Below are 15504 nucleotides of genomic sequence, written 5' to 3' on the forward strand. Positions count from 1 at the left end.
CACTGAAATCATGTCTACACTAGGAAATCAGCCCTTTCCTGTTGAATCTCAGTTAAACATTCAGGCTACGTTTACACTGTGACAGTTTTTCGGAAGAGGAAATGCAAATGCAGCACTCATTTGCAAATCTCGTGCTCTCATTTGCATATTCTCTTCCGATCCTTTGTGCGGAAGAGGTTTTTGCCATAAAAAGCCCTGTGTAGATGGGGCCATTTGTTGGAAAAAACGTGTTTTGCACAAGATCCTGTAAACCTCATTTTTTGAGGAATAAGGGATCTTGCACAAAACGGGGGTTTTCCGACAAATGACCCCATCTACACAGGGCTTTTTATCGCAAAAACCTCTTCCGCAAAAAGGATCGGAAGAGAATATGCAAATGAGAGCACTGCATTTGCATTTCCTCTTCCGAAAAACTGCCACAGAGTAGACATAGCCTCAGTGACAGCACTGAAAATGGTTTAGCCCAGCCTATACTAGCAGTTCAGCTATTATCTGTTTAAGGATCGCTGCTGACCACAGTTTCTAGCCCTGGCTCCATTTCCTAACATATGCAAAACTTTTGTATGAGCTGGAGGGTTGCACGCTAGGATCTGTATTGTTTGGTATAAACCTCTTGAACGAAGATAGGGGGCATTGTGTGCTGGGCCTTGGCTGCGTGGGCTGCTCCATTTGATGTAAATGAGGCATAGGTGTTGGCATAATGGCTGGTTGCCACTACAGACTTCACTTAAGTAATGTTTGGGTACTTCTGCTGTACAGGAGGGGCCAGATACCACCTCCTTGTATGTTACAGCATTAATGAACCCTCCCAGAAGAATATGCCTGTTGGGCAGACAGTTGAGCATAAGCTTAATTAAAAACAGGAACCTAACATCACTTCCCATTTCTATGACACCCGTTCTCCCAAATTACTTACTGAGCCACAGCACAATTGAAATGCAGCTACCTTTGGGGTGGAGGGTAGCTGCCACCTCTCACATAGCATCTTGCACATAGCAGTGAGACAGCCTCCTGCTCTTGTGAGAAGCTCCATCGATTCTTTATTGCCTGCACTGAGCTGGAAATACTTTGGGTTGTAAGGTCTCATCTGAAAGAGCCACATGCAGCAAATGGCACAGAGCCTGATGTGTGCGAGGATAAAGGGCTGAGTCAACCTGCCCTGCATTGCCAAGGAGCATAAAGGTTTCAAAACAGGAGTCTGAGTCTTCCGGTCTCTGAGGGAGATCTGTGTAGTACTGGGGTGATGTCCTGGCAGGTCTTCTGCTCCATCAATAATGATAAGAATGGCCATACTGGGTCAGACCAAATGTCCATCTAGCCTAGCATCCTATCTGCCAACGGTGATCAATGACAGATGCCCCAGAGGGAGGGAACACAACAGGTAATCATCACGTGATCCCTCTCCTGTCATCCATTTCCAGACAAACAGTGGCTAAGGACACCATACCTACTCATGCTGGCTAATAGCCATTGATGGACCTAACCTCCATGAATCTATCCTTTTTGAACCCCGTTAAAGCCCTAGCCTTCACCACATCTTCTAGCAAGGAGTTCCAGAGGTTGATTGTGTGCTGACTAAAGAAAAACTTCCTTTTGTTTGTTTTAAACCTGCTGCCTATTAATTTCATTTGGTGACCCCTAGTTCTTATATTGTGGGAATAAGTAAATAACTTTTCCTTATTCACCTTTTCCACAGCAGTCATGGTTTTATAGACCTTTATCCTATCCCCCAGTAGTCTCCTCTTTTCTAAGCTGAAAAGTCCAAGTCTTTTCATATGGGACCCATTCCAAACCCCTAATCATTTTTGTTGCCCTTCTCTGAACCTTTTCCAATGGCAATATATCTTATTTGAGATGTGGCGAAAATATCTGTATGCAGTATTTAAGATGTGGACATACCATGGTTTTATATAGAGGCAATAAGATATTCTCTGTCTTATTCTCTATCCCTTTTTTAATGGTTCCTAACATTCTGTTTGCTTTTTTGACTGCCCTGCACACTGAGTGGATGTTTTCAGAAAACTATCCACAAGATCTCTCTCAAGTAGTTGTAGCTAAATTAGTCCCCCTTGTATTGTATGTATAGTTGGGATTACTTTTTCTGATGTGCATTACTTTACATTTATCAGCATTAAACTTCATTTGCCATTTTGTTGCCCAATCACTTAGTTGGGTGAGATCTTTTTGAAGCTTTTCAGTCTGCTTTGGTCTTAACTATCTTGAGCAATTTGTTATCAGCTACAAATTTTGCCATCTCACTGTTTACCCCTTTCTCTAGATCATGGGTTCCCAAACTGGGAGGCGTGAAGAAATTCCAGGGGGGGCGTGAGGCGCCCCGGCTCCCCCTCCCCCATTAAGTTTTGCTGCCCCAACCAGTTCATTTCTTTCTTTCTTTCTTTTTTGCTCAACAAGTTTTGCTGCTATTTTGGGGGGGGGAGGAGAGTGTGAGGGCTTTTTAAAAATCAAAAAGGGGGGTGTGATGCTGAAAAGTTTGGGAACCACTGCTCTAGATCATTTATAAATAAATTGAACAGGACTGGGCCCAGGACTGACCCTTGGGGGACCCCACTAGTTACCTCTCTCCACTCTGAAAACTTACCATTTATTCCTACCCTTTGTTTCCTGTCTTTTAACCAGTTACCATGAAAGGACCTTCCCTCTTATCCCATGACAACTTCCTTTACTTAAGAACCTTTGGTGAGGGACCTTGTTAAAGGCTTTCTCAAAATCTAAGTACACTATATCCACTGGATCTCCCTTGTCCACATGTTTGTTGACCTCCTCAGAGAACTCTAGTAGACTAGTAAGGCATGATTTCCCTTTACAGACACCATGTTGACTTTCCCCCAACAAATGATAACTAAAAGGCTGCTTGTGTGTGAACTCAATGATGTGTGTTGTGTTGACCTGTGCAATTAGCTGACACAGCAGACCCTGAGAGAGCCCCTAAAGACCACAAATCAGATAAGGATTGAAGGTGCCAGGTTCATAAGCGAAGTACAGTCATAGCTGCCAGTAGATTCAATCGAAGCACTACGCATATGTTCTCCATAACATTGGACTCAGTTCAATCAGTGGAAGACCCCACTGTCCCCCAGCTGGACAAAGACTGTCCCCTCAATACACCACTTTGTCAAGTTACCACCCTCTGATACTACTTAGATACCACCCATCTCCCTGTACCTCATGGTTTGATTAGACCATGGGTTCCCAAACAGGGAGGCATGCCCCCCTGGGGGGGCGTGAAGAAATTTTGGGGTTAGGGTTACGGTTAGGGTTTGGGTTGCAAACAGGGAAGGGAAAGGGTTATTTGTTTTCACCCATTGTTTCAATTGGAGCATCCGTGTGACTGTTCACAAATATCATGGGAAACATTTGCTAAGTGGTTTATGGTTTGACAAACTCTATGACTTGAGTGCAATATTCTCTTTGATTTTGTGTTGTGTCACCTCTTTTTGGGGTAGGTGCCACGCATGGTAAATGCCAATGCCATACCCATAGGCCGGGGCAGGCTCCAAAAGCCAGTACATTTGTACCACCTATATGTCAGAGTATGATGTATCATGACCACACGATGGCGCCAATGGGTATCTGTGCCAATGTATGGCGTGCCCAGGCCAAACTTCTGCGGGACACGTAAAAAGGCCTTCAGTGCTACGATAGTTAGTTAACAAGAGCAGCTGTATTTCTATAGGCCCACAGGCACTAAACATTAAATGAGGAAGAGTTTCCCTGGTACCTGACTGTCCCACTCCTGATTATTAGCATTATTTTAGAGTGCTTTGGATATTGGCTATCTATGCTGATTTATATTTTACTGTCTGTGTCCTTTGAGCTATCATGGCCCCATGGGTGGATCAGCAAACAGAGGCAGAGGTAGGTTAAAATGAGACACAGAGGAAGAAATTCACCCCAGTACAGAGGACTGGCACTTCACTGCACCCTATATGAGGGAAGGGCTGTAGGTAGATCAGTTGTGCAGGGACAGAGATGTCTGTGCTGACCCCATGTAGGACAGAGGAGATCAAGGCAGGGGCCACCCAATCCATGGTTGCATAGATTCAGAGACACCCTTGTTCCTGGCCCAGGAGTGGACCACAGGACATGTGGTGGGTTTCAGTTTTCTGTAACAGGACACACATGCTCTTCACCTGCAACAATCACTTGGGTTTATGAAGGTGATGGGCCTTTTTACCCAGAATGCATCAGGGCAAATCTGAAAACAGAAGCCAGGAGTCCCTGATGCAGCAAATAACTGGAATCTGCTAGTTAACTGCTGAGACAAGCATGGACTGAAAGGATGCAAATCAGCAGTGAACTCATTCTTTTATCTAAGTAATCCACAAGTAATAACCACAGCTGTAGGACAGACCGGGGACCATATTGTACCACTGACTCCCCAGCTGGAGTTCCCATAACACAAAATTGGGCTCTGTACCCCTAGCTGTGCCACAGTTTATGTGTGTGACCTCAGGCAAATCATTTGGCCATTGATTTTGGGTGCCCCATCTGGGATTCTTTAGGCCTGTTTTTCAGAGATGCTGAGCACCCACTGTTCCCAACTACTTTAAAGTAAGTGTGGGTGTTCAGCACCTCTGGAAAGCAGGTTCAAGGTGTCTCAAACTCAGCTCCCCAAACCAGAACTATCCAGAATGAGTGGAAACTTTTTCCAATAATGCCTTAACCAAGACCTGTGAAGGCGCAGGTAAAAATAGCAGCGGCCCACCAGGGACTAACTCTGGCAAGCTGTGGTTTTTTATTGCCCCCCCCCCCTCCCCCGACATAGTGAGTGGTAGAGGCAGGATCCAATTTCAGAGCTGCCTGGCTCCCAATCCTGATACAGTCTCATCTGATGGTGGCAGTAATACTATTTCCATGACACTAATATTCTCTCTAGAGCAGGGTTTCCCAACCTATCGGTCGGGAGCCAAATATGGGTCACCATTACATTTCAAAAGGGTTGCCAAGTGTTTCCCCAGGTGACTCTGCCCTCCCCGTTTTTTAATTGTCTTGGGTCACCAAGTCTTCCTGAATTGTCGGATTGGGTCCCCAGCTGGAAAAGGTTGGGAACGGCTGCTCTAGAGGGATATCAAGCAAAAATTTCTAATGGTAGACATTTAACAATCAGCAGGTAAATGGTAACTGTAATCAGCAAATCATCATGAGTAGGGATGTGAAAGGTTTACTGGTTCCAGTTAACTGGTGAAGGCTAGAGGACCCACCACAGTCAAAAGCCACTCCAGCTTCCTTGCCTGCTCCTCTTTAATCAGTTAATTGGGTAAACATCATGTTTAACTGGGTAACCAATTACACAGCTTTTACATTCCTATCACTGAGTGGGCGCATTTCTAGCCATAGCCCACAAGATCAGTTCTTAGCCCCTATGCATGTCCAGTACATTTTTATCAATGACCTGGAAGAAAACATAAAATGTTCGCTGATAAAGTTTGCAGATAACATGCAGACTGGGGGAATGGTAAATAACAAAGAGGTCACTAATTCAGAGCAACCTGCATTGCTTGGTCAACTTGGCTCAGGTGAACAACAGGCGTTTTAATATGGCTAAATGTAAATATAAGCATCTAGGAACAAAGAATGCAAGGTCATACGAGCTGGGGGACTCTGTCCCGGGAAGCAGTGACTCTGGAAAAGATTTGGGGGTCATGGTGGATAATCAGCTGACCAAGAACTCACAGAGCAGCTATGAGCAGTGGGGGTTGTGAGTGTTCCTCCATCTCAGGGGCTGCAAGGTGGTGGTAACCAAGACTGTTTCCGGGGGTAGGGTAGCTTTGCTAACTGCCCCTGCATATCTAGAATTTGCAGGATGTGCTGACCGAACCACAGCAGGCTCCCGGGATTCTGCTCCTTCCTCCAGGCCCTGATGCCTCTGGAATACCCACCTGCCATATTGCTGGAGACGCTCCCTCCGCCCACCTGGGATTTCTGTTCCCTTCGTGTTTGGGGACTTCTCCTGGGGGCAGCGGAGGGGGTGTCCCGCGCCGAAATGAGCGATTCCAGAGGTGACCGGCCCCTGGTTTGGATTCAGAGCCTCTCGCAAAGCTGGCAGAGGGATTTGGGGAAGGGGCGCGTCTCAGTTCCAACTCCGGCGCCCACGGTTCGCAGCCCTTCCCCACCGCTGAGCCCCGCACCTGCCCCGCGCAGCCCGGGGACTCCCCCGGTGCGGAACACAGACCGAGGTGAGCTGGGGCGGGGGCCCCGACTGAGAACCGCCCCCCCCCCCGTCTGAGGTTCCTACGGCCAAGCCTTAGACCCCCCCCCCCCCCCCAGCTCGGGATCCGCGCTCCCGCCGGCCCGGCCCCGCTTCCATAACAGGGCAGCCGCCGGGGGAGCTTTGGGCCCCCACTCTCCGCGCGATGATTGGCAGCTCCGGGAGGCCAGTGGCCAGGCAGGGCCGGCGGCTGCAGCCAATGGCTGGGGACGGTGGGCGGGAAGGGGCGTGGGACTCCCGCGCCCGGCTGCCACGGCCAGGGGCCCGAGCCACTCGGGGCCGGTCGGGCTGCTGCGGGCGCCGCTGCGATGCGCTCCGGGCTGCGGGCGCCGCTGCTGCTCCAGCTGTTCCAGCTGCTGCGCCTCTCGCCGGCCAGCGCCCAGAGCGGTGAGTCCCGGCCCGGCGCCCGAGGGAAAGTTTGCGTGTGGCGGGCGGGGAAGCGACTCCCGCCACTGGCCGCTGGGTCCGGGCCCCGCGCCGTGCTCAGACCCCCGGCTGCGGGGAAGTCCGGGGGGGTCCCTCCGTCCATCCCCAGTGCACGGCCGGGGGGGGGTCCCTCCATCCGTCCCCAGTGCACGGCCGGGGGGGGGGTCCCTCCGTCCATCCCCAGTGCACGGCCGGGGGGGGGGTCCCTCCGTCCGTCCCCAGTGCACGGCTGGGGGGGGGGTCCCTCCGTCCATCCCCAGTGCACGGCTGGGGGGGGGGTCCCTCCGTCCGTCCCCAGTGCACGGCCGGGGGGGGGTCCCTCCGTCCGTCCCCAGTGCACGGCCGGGGGGGGGGTCCCTCCGTCCGTCCCCAGTGCACGGCCGGGGGGGGGGTCCCTCCGTCCGTCCCCAGTGCACGGCTGGGGGGGGGGTCCCTCCGTCCGTCCCCAGTGCACGGCCGGGGGGGGGGGGGGTCCCTCCGTCCGTCCCCAGTGCACGGCCGGGGGGGGGGTCCCTCCGTCCGTCCCCAGTGCACGGCCGGGGGGGGGGGTCCCTCCATCCGTCCCCAGTGCACGGCCGGGGGGGGGGTCCCTCCGTCCGTCCCCAGTGCACGGCCGGGGGGGGGGTCCCTCCGTCCGTCCCCAGTGCACGGCCGGGGGGGGGGGGGTCCCTCCGTCCGTCCCCAGTGCACGGCCGCTGCCACCGTGAGCGCCCCGCACGGGGCTGTGTGCAGGCTCGCACGCCTGCATGTGGTGGCCTCGTGGAGGGATCCGGGTGTGCCCAGGCTCCACCGGCCCATGCGGGCTGCCAGGCAGGTGCTGCCAGGTGAGCGCCCTGGCGGGGATCCCGAGCCCCCAGCCTGGTTCTCCCAGGGACCCGGCACCCGCGTTTCCCATCCGAGTCCTCCCCATGTTTGCGGGGCAGGTCTCGTTGTTAGGGCACCGTTTGGAACCCGAACGAAGTGCGCTGCCCCGGGAGACAGGCAATGCCAGTCCCAGACCTGTGCGCCGGTGGAGGGGCGCACGGAGGTCGAGATCGGCAGCTCTTGCGTGGTTGTTCCTCCGAAGCTCTCCTGTTGGCTTCCCCGGAGGGTTGGCAGCTCAGGCAGAAGCCCACGGTGCGGGGCTTGCTGTCCATTTCCAGGCACGTGTGGGTCGAACGCTGCTTTGTCAGTCCCCGTCATGGCTTTCTAAGCTGTGGATATTTCCTCCCTATGGTGAAAGCTACATAGGACACATCACAATGAAATGTGACCCTTATTCTTACCCATATGTATACCCCGTGGGGCAGGGGTGGGGAAAATGAGGCCCCAGGGCCACTCGCCTGGATCTGGCCCCCAAAGCTCAGGGCTCTCCCTCTTCCCCCCAGCATTGGGGAGCTCATGCTGGCGCTCCAGCTCCTCCCCCCCCACCTCCCCACAGGGCTGGAGCACACAAAAAAAATCTACTTATCTGGGCCCCCTAGGCTCTAGGGGAATGTGCAAGGGGAATGTGGGGAGTGTATTTCCCCTTCTCACCTGGAGCCGGTGGTTGAGGGTTTGTTTGGTTTTTGTTTGGTTTTGCTTCTCACTTGTGTGGGGTCCCTGACTGATTCAGCCCCAAAAAAGTTCCCAACCCCCCTCCTGCCTGCTCAGCCCAAAAAAAGTTCCCAACCCCCCCTCCTGCCTGCTCAGCCCAAAAAAAGTTCCCAACCCCCCCTCCTGCCTGCTCAGCCCAAAAAAAGTTCCCAACCCCCCCCTCCTGCCTGCTCAGCCCAAAAAAAGTTCCCAACCCCCCCTCCTGCCTGCTCAGCCCAAAAAAAGTTCCCAACCCCCCCTCCTGCCTGCTCAGCCCAAAAAAAGTTCCCAACCCCCCCCCCTGCCTGCTCAGCCCAAAAAAAGTTCCCAACCCCCCCCTCCTGCCTGCTCAGCCCAAAAAAAGTTCCCAACCCCCCCTCCTGCCTACTCAGCCCAAAAAAAGTTCCCAACCCCCCCCTCCTGCCTGCTCAGCCCAAAAAAAGTTCCCAACCCCCCTCCTGCCTACTCAGCCCCAAAAAAGTTCCCAACCCCCCCTCCTGCCTACTCAGCCCAAAAAAAGTTCCCAACCCCCCCTCCTGCCTACTCAGCCCCAAAAAAGTTCCCAACCCCCCCTCCTGCCTGCTCAGCCCAAAAAAAGTTCCCAACCCCCCCTCCTGCCTGCTCAGCCCAAAAAAAGTTCCCAACCCCCCCCTCCTGCCTGCTCAGCCCAAAAAAAGTTCCCAACCCTGCCACAGGGATTGAATTTGGGTAGATTCATGCTTGAGCTACACTTGAAACATACAAGCATAGCTATATCAGTCAGGGGTGTGAAAAAACACACCCCTTACCCAACACAGTTATGCTCAAGTGCCCAGTGCAGACACAGCTATGTTGACTGGGCACAGCAAGTGTTGCTCAGGGAGGTGGTATTCCTGTACGGGCAGAAACATTCCTTTAGCTGGTGTTCGCTTTGGTCACTTTGAGAATTAGTGCCTATGGCCCCTTCAGATGAGATCAACCTCCAAAGCCCAGCTCTCCTTGTTCAGAACTCACTTCTTCGGTGGCTGCCCCAGAGACATCAACACGCCCAATTGGAGAAACCCGCAGAGTGGGTGTAACCCACACACCTCATGTGGTTCGCTGTCCCATGCAGTGGCACCTAGACTACAGCAACAAGAGACCTCTACAGCATGGGCTGGGAGCCAGCTCAAAGGGTAAAGGCTCCTATACTAAGCTCCAGAGGTCCCAGGTCCAAATCCGCCTGGTGGCGGTTACATGGGCACTCTCCCTGGATCTCTCCACGTGGCCTGGCTCCTTAGATAGAACATCCCTTGGAGCAGGGACCAGCACAGGTTTGGAAGCTTAGTTTGGTACCAGATGTGGCTGTGAGGGCTGCGGGTAGCAGGAGTTGTGGAGCAGAGACGCCATTGTAGCCATCTGCATGGCGAACAAGTGTAGCCCACTGGTGAGTGTGAGGTGTAGAGCCCCCTCTCTGCCGAGCCACTGAAGAGAGGAGTGGAGGTATGTTACAGTCGTGCCTCGGGTGCGCCGCTCAAGCTGTAGCACTGTGGGCATTCAGGGCTTCTGGTTCAATCCCTAGTTAGTGGCTGTTGCAAAAGCACCTTTATGTTCCTCTTCCTACCCAAGAACTGAGCTTGTGAGCTAGCTGTTCCTTACTTGTGGGCCTGATCCTGTGATGTACTGCGTGCTTCCCAACTTGCTCTAAGTCTTTGGGGGTTTTGAGCATCTTTCAGGATTAATCCTCATGTGTATAAGGGCTGCTGTCATGGATGGGGCTTTGCACTGGCACTGGTAGGCATGGGTACCCATCTGCTCCAGTCAGTGACTGAGGGCCTGATCCAAAGCTCATGCAAGTCAGTGGGAGGCTTTTCATGGGCATGGAGCAGGCCCTACATTCCCTTTGACTTCAGTGGAATCAGAGACAGTCACAGAGCTGCGTGGCTTCTTTTTTCTCGCAGAAGGGGAACTGATTTAGCTTAGCTAAATAATAAGAAAGTTCATGATTCTTACCATTTATATGCCCAGAGAATTAGACCATAGAACTGTACACAAGACCATGAGAACAGCCATAGTGGGCCAGGCCAAAGGTCTATCTAGCCCAGTCCCCGGTCAATAGCTGCCTGTAAATTATACGTTCCCCATCTGAAATCAGGAGCTATCATGATGTTACTAAAAAAAGCCAGAGTGGAAACTAAGAACAAGCTGGCTGGAATGGTGGAAGAACACAAGTGTAAAGGAAATGTGTAAGGGGGAAATGAATGAATTAGCTAGAACATGTGTTTTCCTGCAACAATCTCTTCCCTCCTACCTCAATTTCTTACCCATCCAGGTAAGAACCTCGTCAGGATCAAACTGTGACCTCACATGCACAGTGGCCTCGCAGTGGGTGATGTTATCTCTTCTTTTAGACTGGGCATCTCACACTACAGTGATCATGTTGCACTTTAATACTCTGTAGTAAGATTGTGTCATCTCTGACCCCAGGGATCTGGGGAAGCAAGATGTGGATCTTGCAGAATTTGCTATGGAGTCATGACTGTGGACCACTAGGTAGTCTTATGAAGCCAGATTCTGAATTCAGCGCTAAGAAGATGTATACAGCTTATAGTTAACAGCTGGGCAAATCTTAAAGGTTTCAGTTTGCAGTAATTCATATAAATCCTTTTTCCCCGTTTGCATCAGTTCACGCAGGCTTTGCTGAGTGTGGGTAATACTGGGCCTGGGAGTTGGATTAGCCCAATCATACTTTCAGTGAAAATCACCTGGCAACTGCGTGATGTGAATCTATTTTATGTGGAGATTTCATTTAGCCTGGCTGAAGTTTTATACGAAATACACGAGCCAAGCAGGAGAAATACATGAGCTAAGCAGGAGATTCTACCTGTCCATGGATAGCTCTGTGCTTGAATTAAGGGTAGAGATAGATGAACAATGGTTTTTGTTTGGCTGGTTGGTTGGTTTGTTCACTGGCAATCTTAAAACACCAGGGAAAATAATTTTGGATTGAACAAAAAATGACATTTTTCAAAACTTTTCTTCAGCAGAGAAGTAAAAAACAAAAATTAACTTGGAGTCAAATGACATGTTCTGTTTAGATTCAGAGCATTTAAAACAGTTTTGAGTGTTTTAAAAATAAAATTAAAGGTCATTTTTAAACAAAAACTCATTTCAAACCAAAATATGGAAAAGTTCATAAAATCTGAAAATGAAGTTTCAGTTTTGGAAGTATTTCCTCCCTCCTCCTCAAAAATGAAAAATTTGGAGAGATTGTCATAAATTTGTGAAATATTTCAGGGTCCCCAACTCTTCTTTTTACATGTTTGGCTGAAAACAGTTTGCCAGGTCTAGTTAAGGAGACTCTATAGTCTTCTGAATAAAATTAGATCAAGGAACAGGGCATTTTCCCTTGTTGATTTCCGTGAAAATTGCAGTTGGTTTGCTTTTTTTAAAGCTGTAAGCTGATTTCAGGGTTAAATATTTGTGGCACTAAGTGGTTCCTAGAAAGGAAGCCTTTGAAAGTAAATAAATTAGATATTAACCTATTGATACACACAGACTCACAGAAGCAGCAGACATCTAGCACTGGCGTTACAGAATGCAAGTGCTGTCTGGTTTTGGTGCTGTAGCTAACAGCCAAAAGGGAGTGAGATGCAGTGTTGTGTTTTGTCTTTCCCGCATCCTGTAGTAAATACCCTGGCAGGAATCTGCTGAACATGATGACAGTGTTTTCCTGCCCAGGAAGATGCAAGTGGCATGTACTGGAAAAGCAAAGGCTTCAGTCAGAGGCCTTAACGTATCCAGAAAAAATTACCCCCCCCCACCCGTGGGACTCGGGAGTTTGCAGAAATTGGGAATTCCCCTGGCTTCCTCCATGGCATCTGAGCTTTTGCAGTTTGGGAAGGTATGAGATGGGTTCATGGTAGGTATTGTAGGCCGGTGCAGCAGGTTGGAGGTGTACATGTGCTTTAGGGTTTGCAGGAAGGTCTGAAAGGACCTGGGAGGGTTGGTTCCCTTATCTGAATGTTTGAGTGGAAGCCCCCATGGAAGGGGGAAAGGAGGATGTTGACTGGGGGCTTTGAAAGACAATTGCTCCTTTCCTTGGTTGGGTAGCTGCTGATGGACACTCTCACTGAGCCAAGAAAATTTGCATTCCAGAGGCAACAGGTAAATGGGTGGCTAGGGCAGGTGAGACGAGCAGATAATGATTAAGCTCTGGTCACCTGTGAGGTCTGCAAGTTCCTATGGTACAAAGAGCCTTTCCCACAAACAAACCCTCTCTTTGTGCAAGTGTCATTTCTAGTGACACAGTTATAGTAGGAAGCTACGAGCTGAAGCACAATAAGGACCCCGGGATCTATCCCCCTGTTGAGGCTGCAATTCCCTAACCTAAGCCACTGATATCCAGTTATCCCTCTTGTAAAAGGGGAGTTCATTCTTCTCCGGGGCCCGTCTGACCAAAGTCTCTCTGCTCCACAAGGTGGTCAGCCAGTGGCAGGGGGTTTGTGTGATGCAGAAACTCGATCTTGGAGAATTGGGTTGAGAGACCCAGCAAAGTCGTGTCCGAGACGAGCCCATGTGAAACTTTTCACTCCTGGCTAACGGTGGTTGCAGCTGACCTGGCGTCTTACAGGGGAGTAGCGATGGCTTGTGAGCTGGCTCCTGATGTGCAGCCCTGCCCCAGAGAGCTCACGTCTGGGCAGACAAGAGAGACAAAGAGCATGAAAGAAACGGAGGTAGAGGAAGATGCAGGGACTTGCCCAAGATCACAGAGCAGGTCAATAGTAGAACCAGGAACAGAAAGCAAGTCTGCCAGCTCCCAGGTTCTCTCCGCTAGACTTCGCTGCCTCTTATTGAAAGGGAAGGGGCATGAACGTCACAGAACTAGCCAGCTGTTTGGAAGGAGAAGGAATATTCATGGTCACTGTTCAGCAGTCCCGGTTACAACAGGCCCTGAGCCCCGAGGATGGGGGAGGATAATTAAACAGCTGGGCACCTCAGGCACCAAGTGTTAAATGCCGTATTAATTTTCACTTTTCAATTGTCAGACACCTGCTATCATCTTCCCAGGCAGCAGAGACTGAAATTAAATCCATGGCCGCAAGTGTGGAGCACAGCGTAGCTCTGGCATGTGCCTTAGGGAGGGTTTGGGTGCTTTTGCTGAGTGCTTCATTTCCCAGGCTAGTCTGCTCTGGGTCCTCTCTCCCCACCTTCCTCTGAGCTGCGGTTGGATCTTTGGGGGGAGGATGGCGATGCCTTTATAGGCTCTTCTAACCGGTGCTTCTATCTCCTGTCCCACCCCTGCTCTGCCCCAAGTCACCCTGTGCCTCTTCAGCCAAGCCCAGCAAAGGAGAAACCCCTCCTCTGCTGTCTGAACGTGGGCCACAAAGTGCATGCCGGTTCTCTCGGTTAAAGCACGGGTCCCAGCAGAGGCAGGATTCCTGGGTTCCGTTCCTAACTCTGCCACCGATGTGCTCCAGGACTTGCTGCAGGGTGTCCTTGGTACCGAGGAGGGGTTGGAAAAAGAGGCGTGAAATTGCTTCCCCTGGGCCCTGCTCTGACTTCTCAAAGCCAGTGTCCGGGCAGGCCCCACCCGGGTGGCCACAGACTGGCCGTCTTTCTTTGTTGTCTTCCTCCCCCTATTCTGTTTACCAGATTAACCCCCCCCCCCCAGGCATTTTGCTCAGCAACAAAACTGCTTCCTGCCGTGGGAGCTGGAAGGCAGCAGATAACACAGGCAGAGCGGTGCGCGCCCGGGAGCTGCGGCGCGCTTTGGATGTACTTGGCATCACGCTGGCCAAGCAGATTACCCTCTCCCGCTCCCTGAGCTTTGATTAAACTCTAACCCTCTGACATTACTCCCATTCATCTGCATCTTCCATCTGTGCCGCAGCGCAGCGATGCCGGAAGCTCCACTCGCCCAAGCAGGAGAAAATGACATTGATTTTTTCCCCAGTTAACTCAAAAAGAAATTGACGGGGTGACCTAACAGCTGAGGCTGGGAACAGAACAGGGAGACTTTTCCCTCAAGGGAACCAGGCCCGATTCAGCCTAGTTACAGCAAGAACTGTAACTTCTGGGTAATGTTTCCTTCCCTGAAGTAAAGGGCTGATGGAGGGGTCAGTCCCCTTTCCCAGATGGAATTGTTACCTCCATTCCCTCCCCAAATCCCTGGCTTCTCTTAGGCCCCCCCTCGGGGAGAGGGATTTCCCAAACAAATATCAGATGGATGGTGAGAAAGTCAGCACACCGCCTGCTCCCCCCCTTATCCAGAAATCTCTCAACGAGCCCCACAACTTCACCTACTGCTGAAGAGCAAATTCTGTGCTGCCGAATTGGCCGAGCGTGACCAATGGCAGATCGGCAGAGCCTGACTGGCCGGCACTGTGCACCAGGTGCTAATCCTTGGGGTCAGCGTGGGGGTAGAATGCAGGCGTGGGGGTAGAATGCAGCCGTGGGAGTGACAGCACAGGTGTCGGTGGTACCCGGGTGCAATGAGAGGGGGATCAGGCCCAGGAGTTGAGATGTGCAAAGCCTGCAAGGGGGCTCAGCCATCCCACTTGCTGGCGATTGGGAGTCATGGGGGGAAATTCTGCTGTTGGCTTTGAAAAACTCAACCCATGTTTTCCCTCGGGAAGCGTCCAAGTTCCACGCAGCTACACCCAGTTCCCCCTCTGTGGACCAGCAAGGCAAGCACTCTAGGCTCCTGGCTCCCCAGTTTCACTTCTGGGGCAGAGACCCACATCTCTCCCTCCTGACTGGTATTTTTCCAGGCTGCACAGCTTCCTGCCTGCACCATGGTATCCGCAGCAAGCTAGTCTGCTTAAAGGACCGCATCTGTGTTCTGCCTTCTCTCCAAAGGCAATGACGGGCCATTGCCCACAGCCAGGCCCACAGATGGGGGGAAAGGGGCAACTGACCCGGGGCCCAGTGGTTCAAAGGGGCCTGTGGCTCCCAGCCCTTTAAATCACAGCTGGAGTCCCAGAGAGCACATTCTGGGCAGCACTAAGGACTGACTGGGCGGGGAGGGCCTGGTGCAGGCTGGTAGCCCTAGCCCTGCCCCTTCCATCCGAGGCCCTCCCCTTCTGGGAGCACAGAGCCGTCCCCTCCCACTTTGCCGAGGGGCCCTCGATTCTGTTGGCTCCCCCTGCCCCACAGCTCTAAGTCACCTCACAGCTCTTTTCTAAGCAAGCATGACAGAGAAATCGATTAAAACAACCAAGCAACCCACATGCTTGTTAATAAGCCTACCCAAGATCATGCCAATGCTGACCTCCAACTCTGGCAGGTGTGGGCCCAGGGTCGGGGCCCGTCTGGGACAAAGATCCGTCTATCTG

General features: G+C 51.8%; 1 protein-coding gene across 1 annotated transcript in view; it reads left to right on the forward strand.

Annotated features, from left to right (window-relative positions):
* Window positions 1–6463: 6463 nt before the first annotated feature.
* LOC102444094 (discoidin, CUB and LCCL domain-containing protein 1-like) overlaps window positions 6464–15504 on the forward strand; it is a 75581-nt gene continuing 66540 nt past the window's right edge. Inside the window, exon 1 of the mRNA XM_075908959.2 lies at window positions 6464–6616. Coding sequence (XP_075765074.2) covers window positions 6538–6616 — 79 coding nt within the window. The 5' untranslated portion in view covers window positions 6464–6537. The remainder of the gene's footprint in view (window positions 6617–15504) is intronic.

Source organism: Pelodiscus sinensis, chromosome 26 (genome assembly GCF_052426305.1).
Source record: "Pelodiscus sinensis isolate ZL-2025 chromosome 26, ASM5242630v1, whole genome shotgun sequence".
NCBI lineage: Eukaryota > Metazoa > Chordata > Testudines > Trionychidae > Pelodiscus > Pelodiscus sinensis.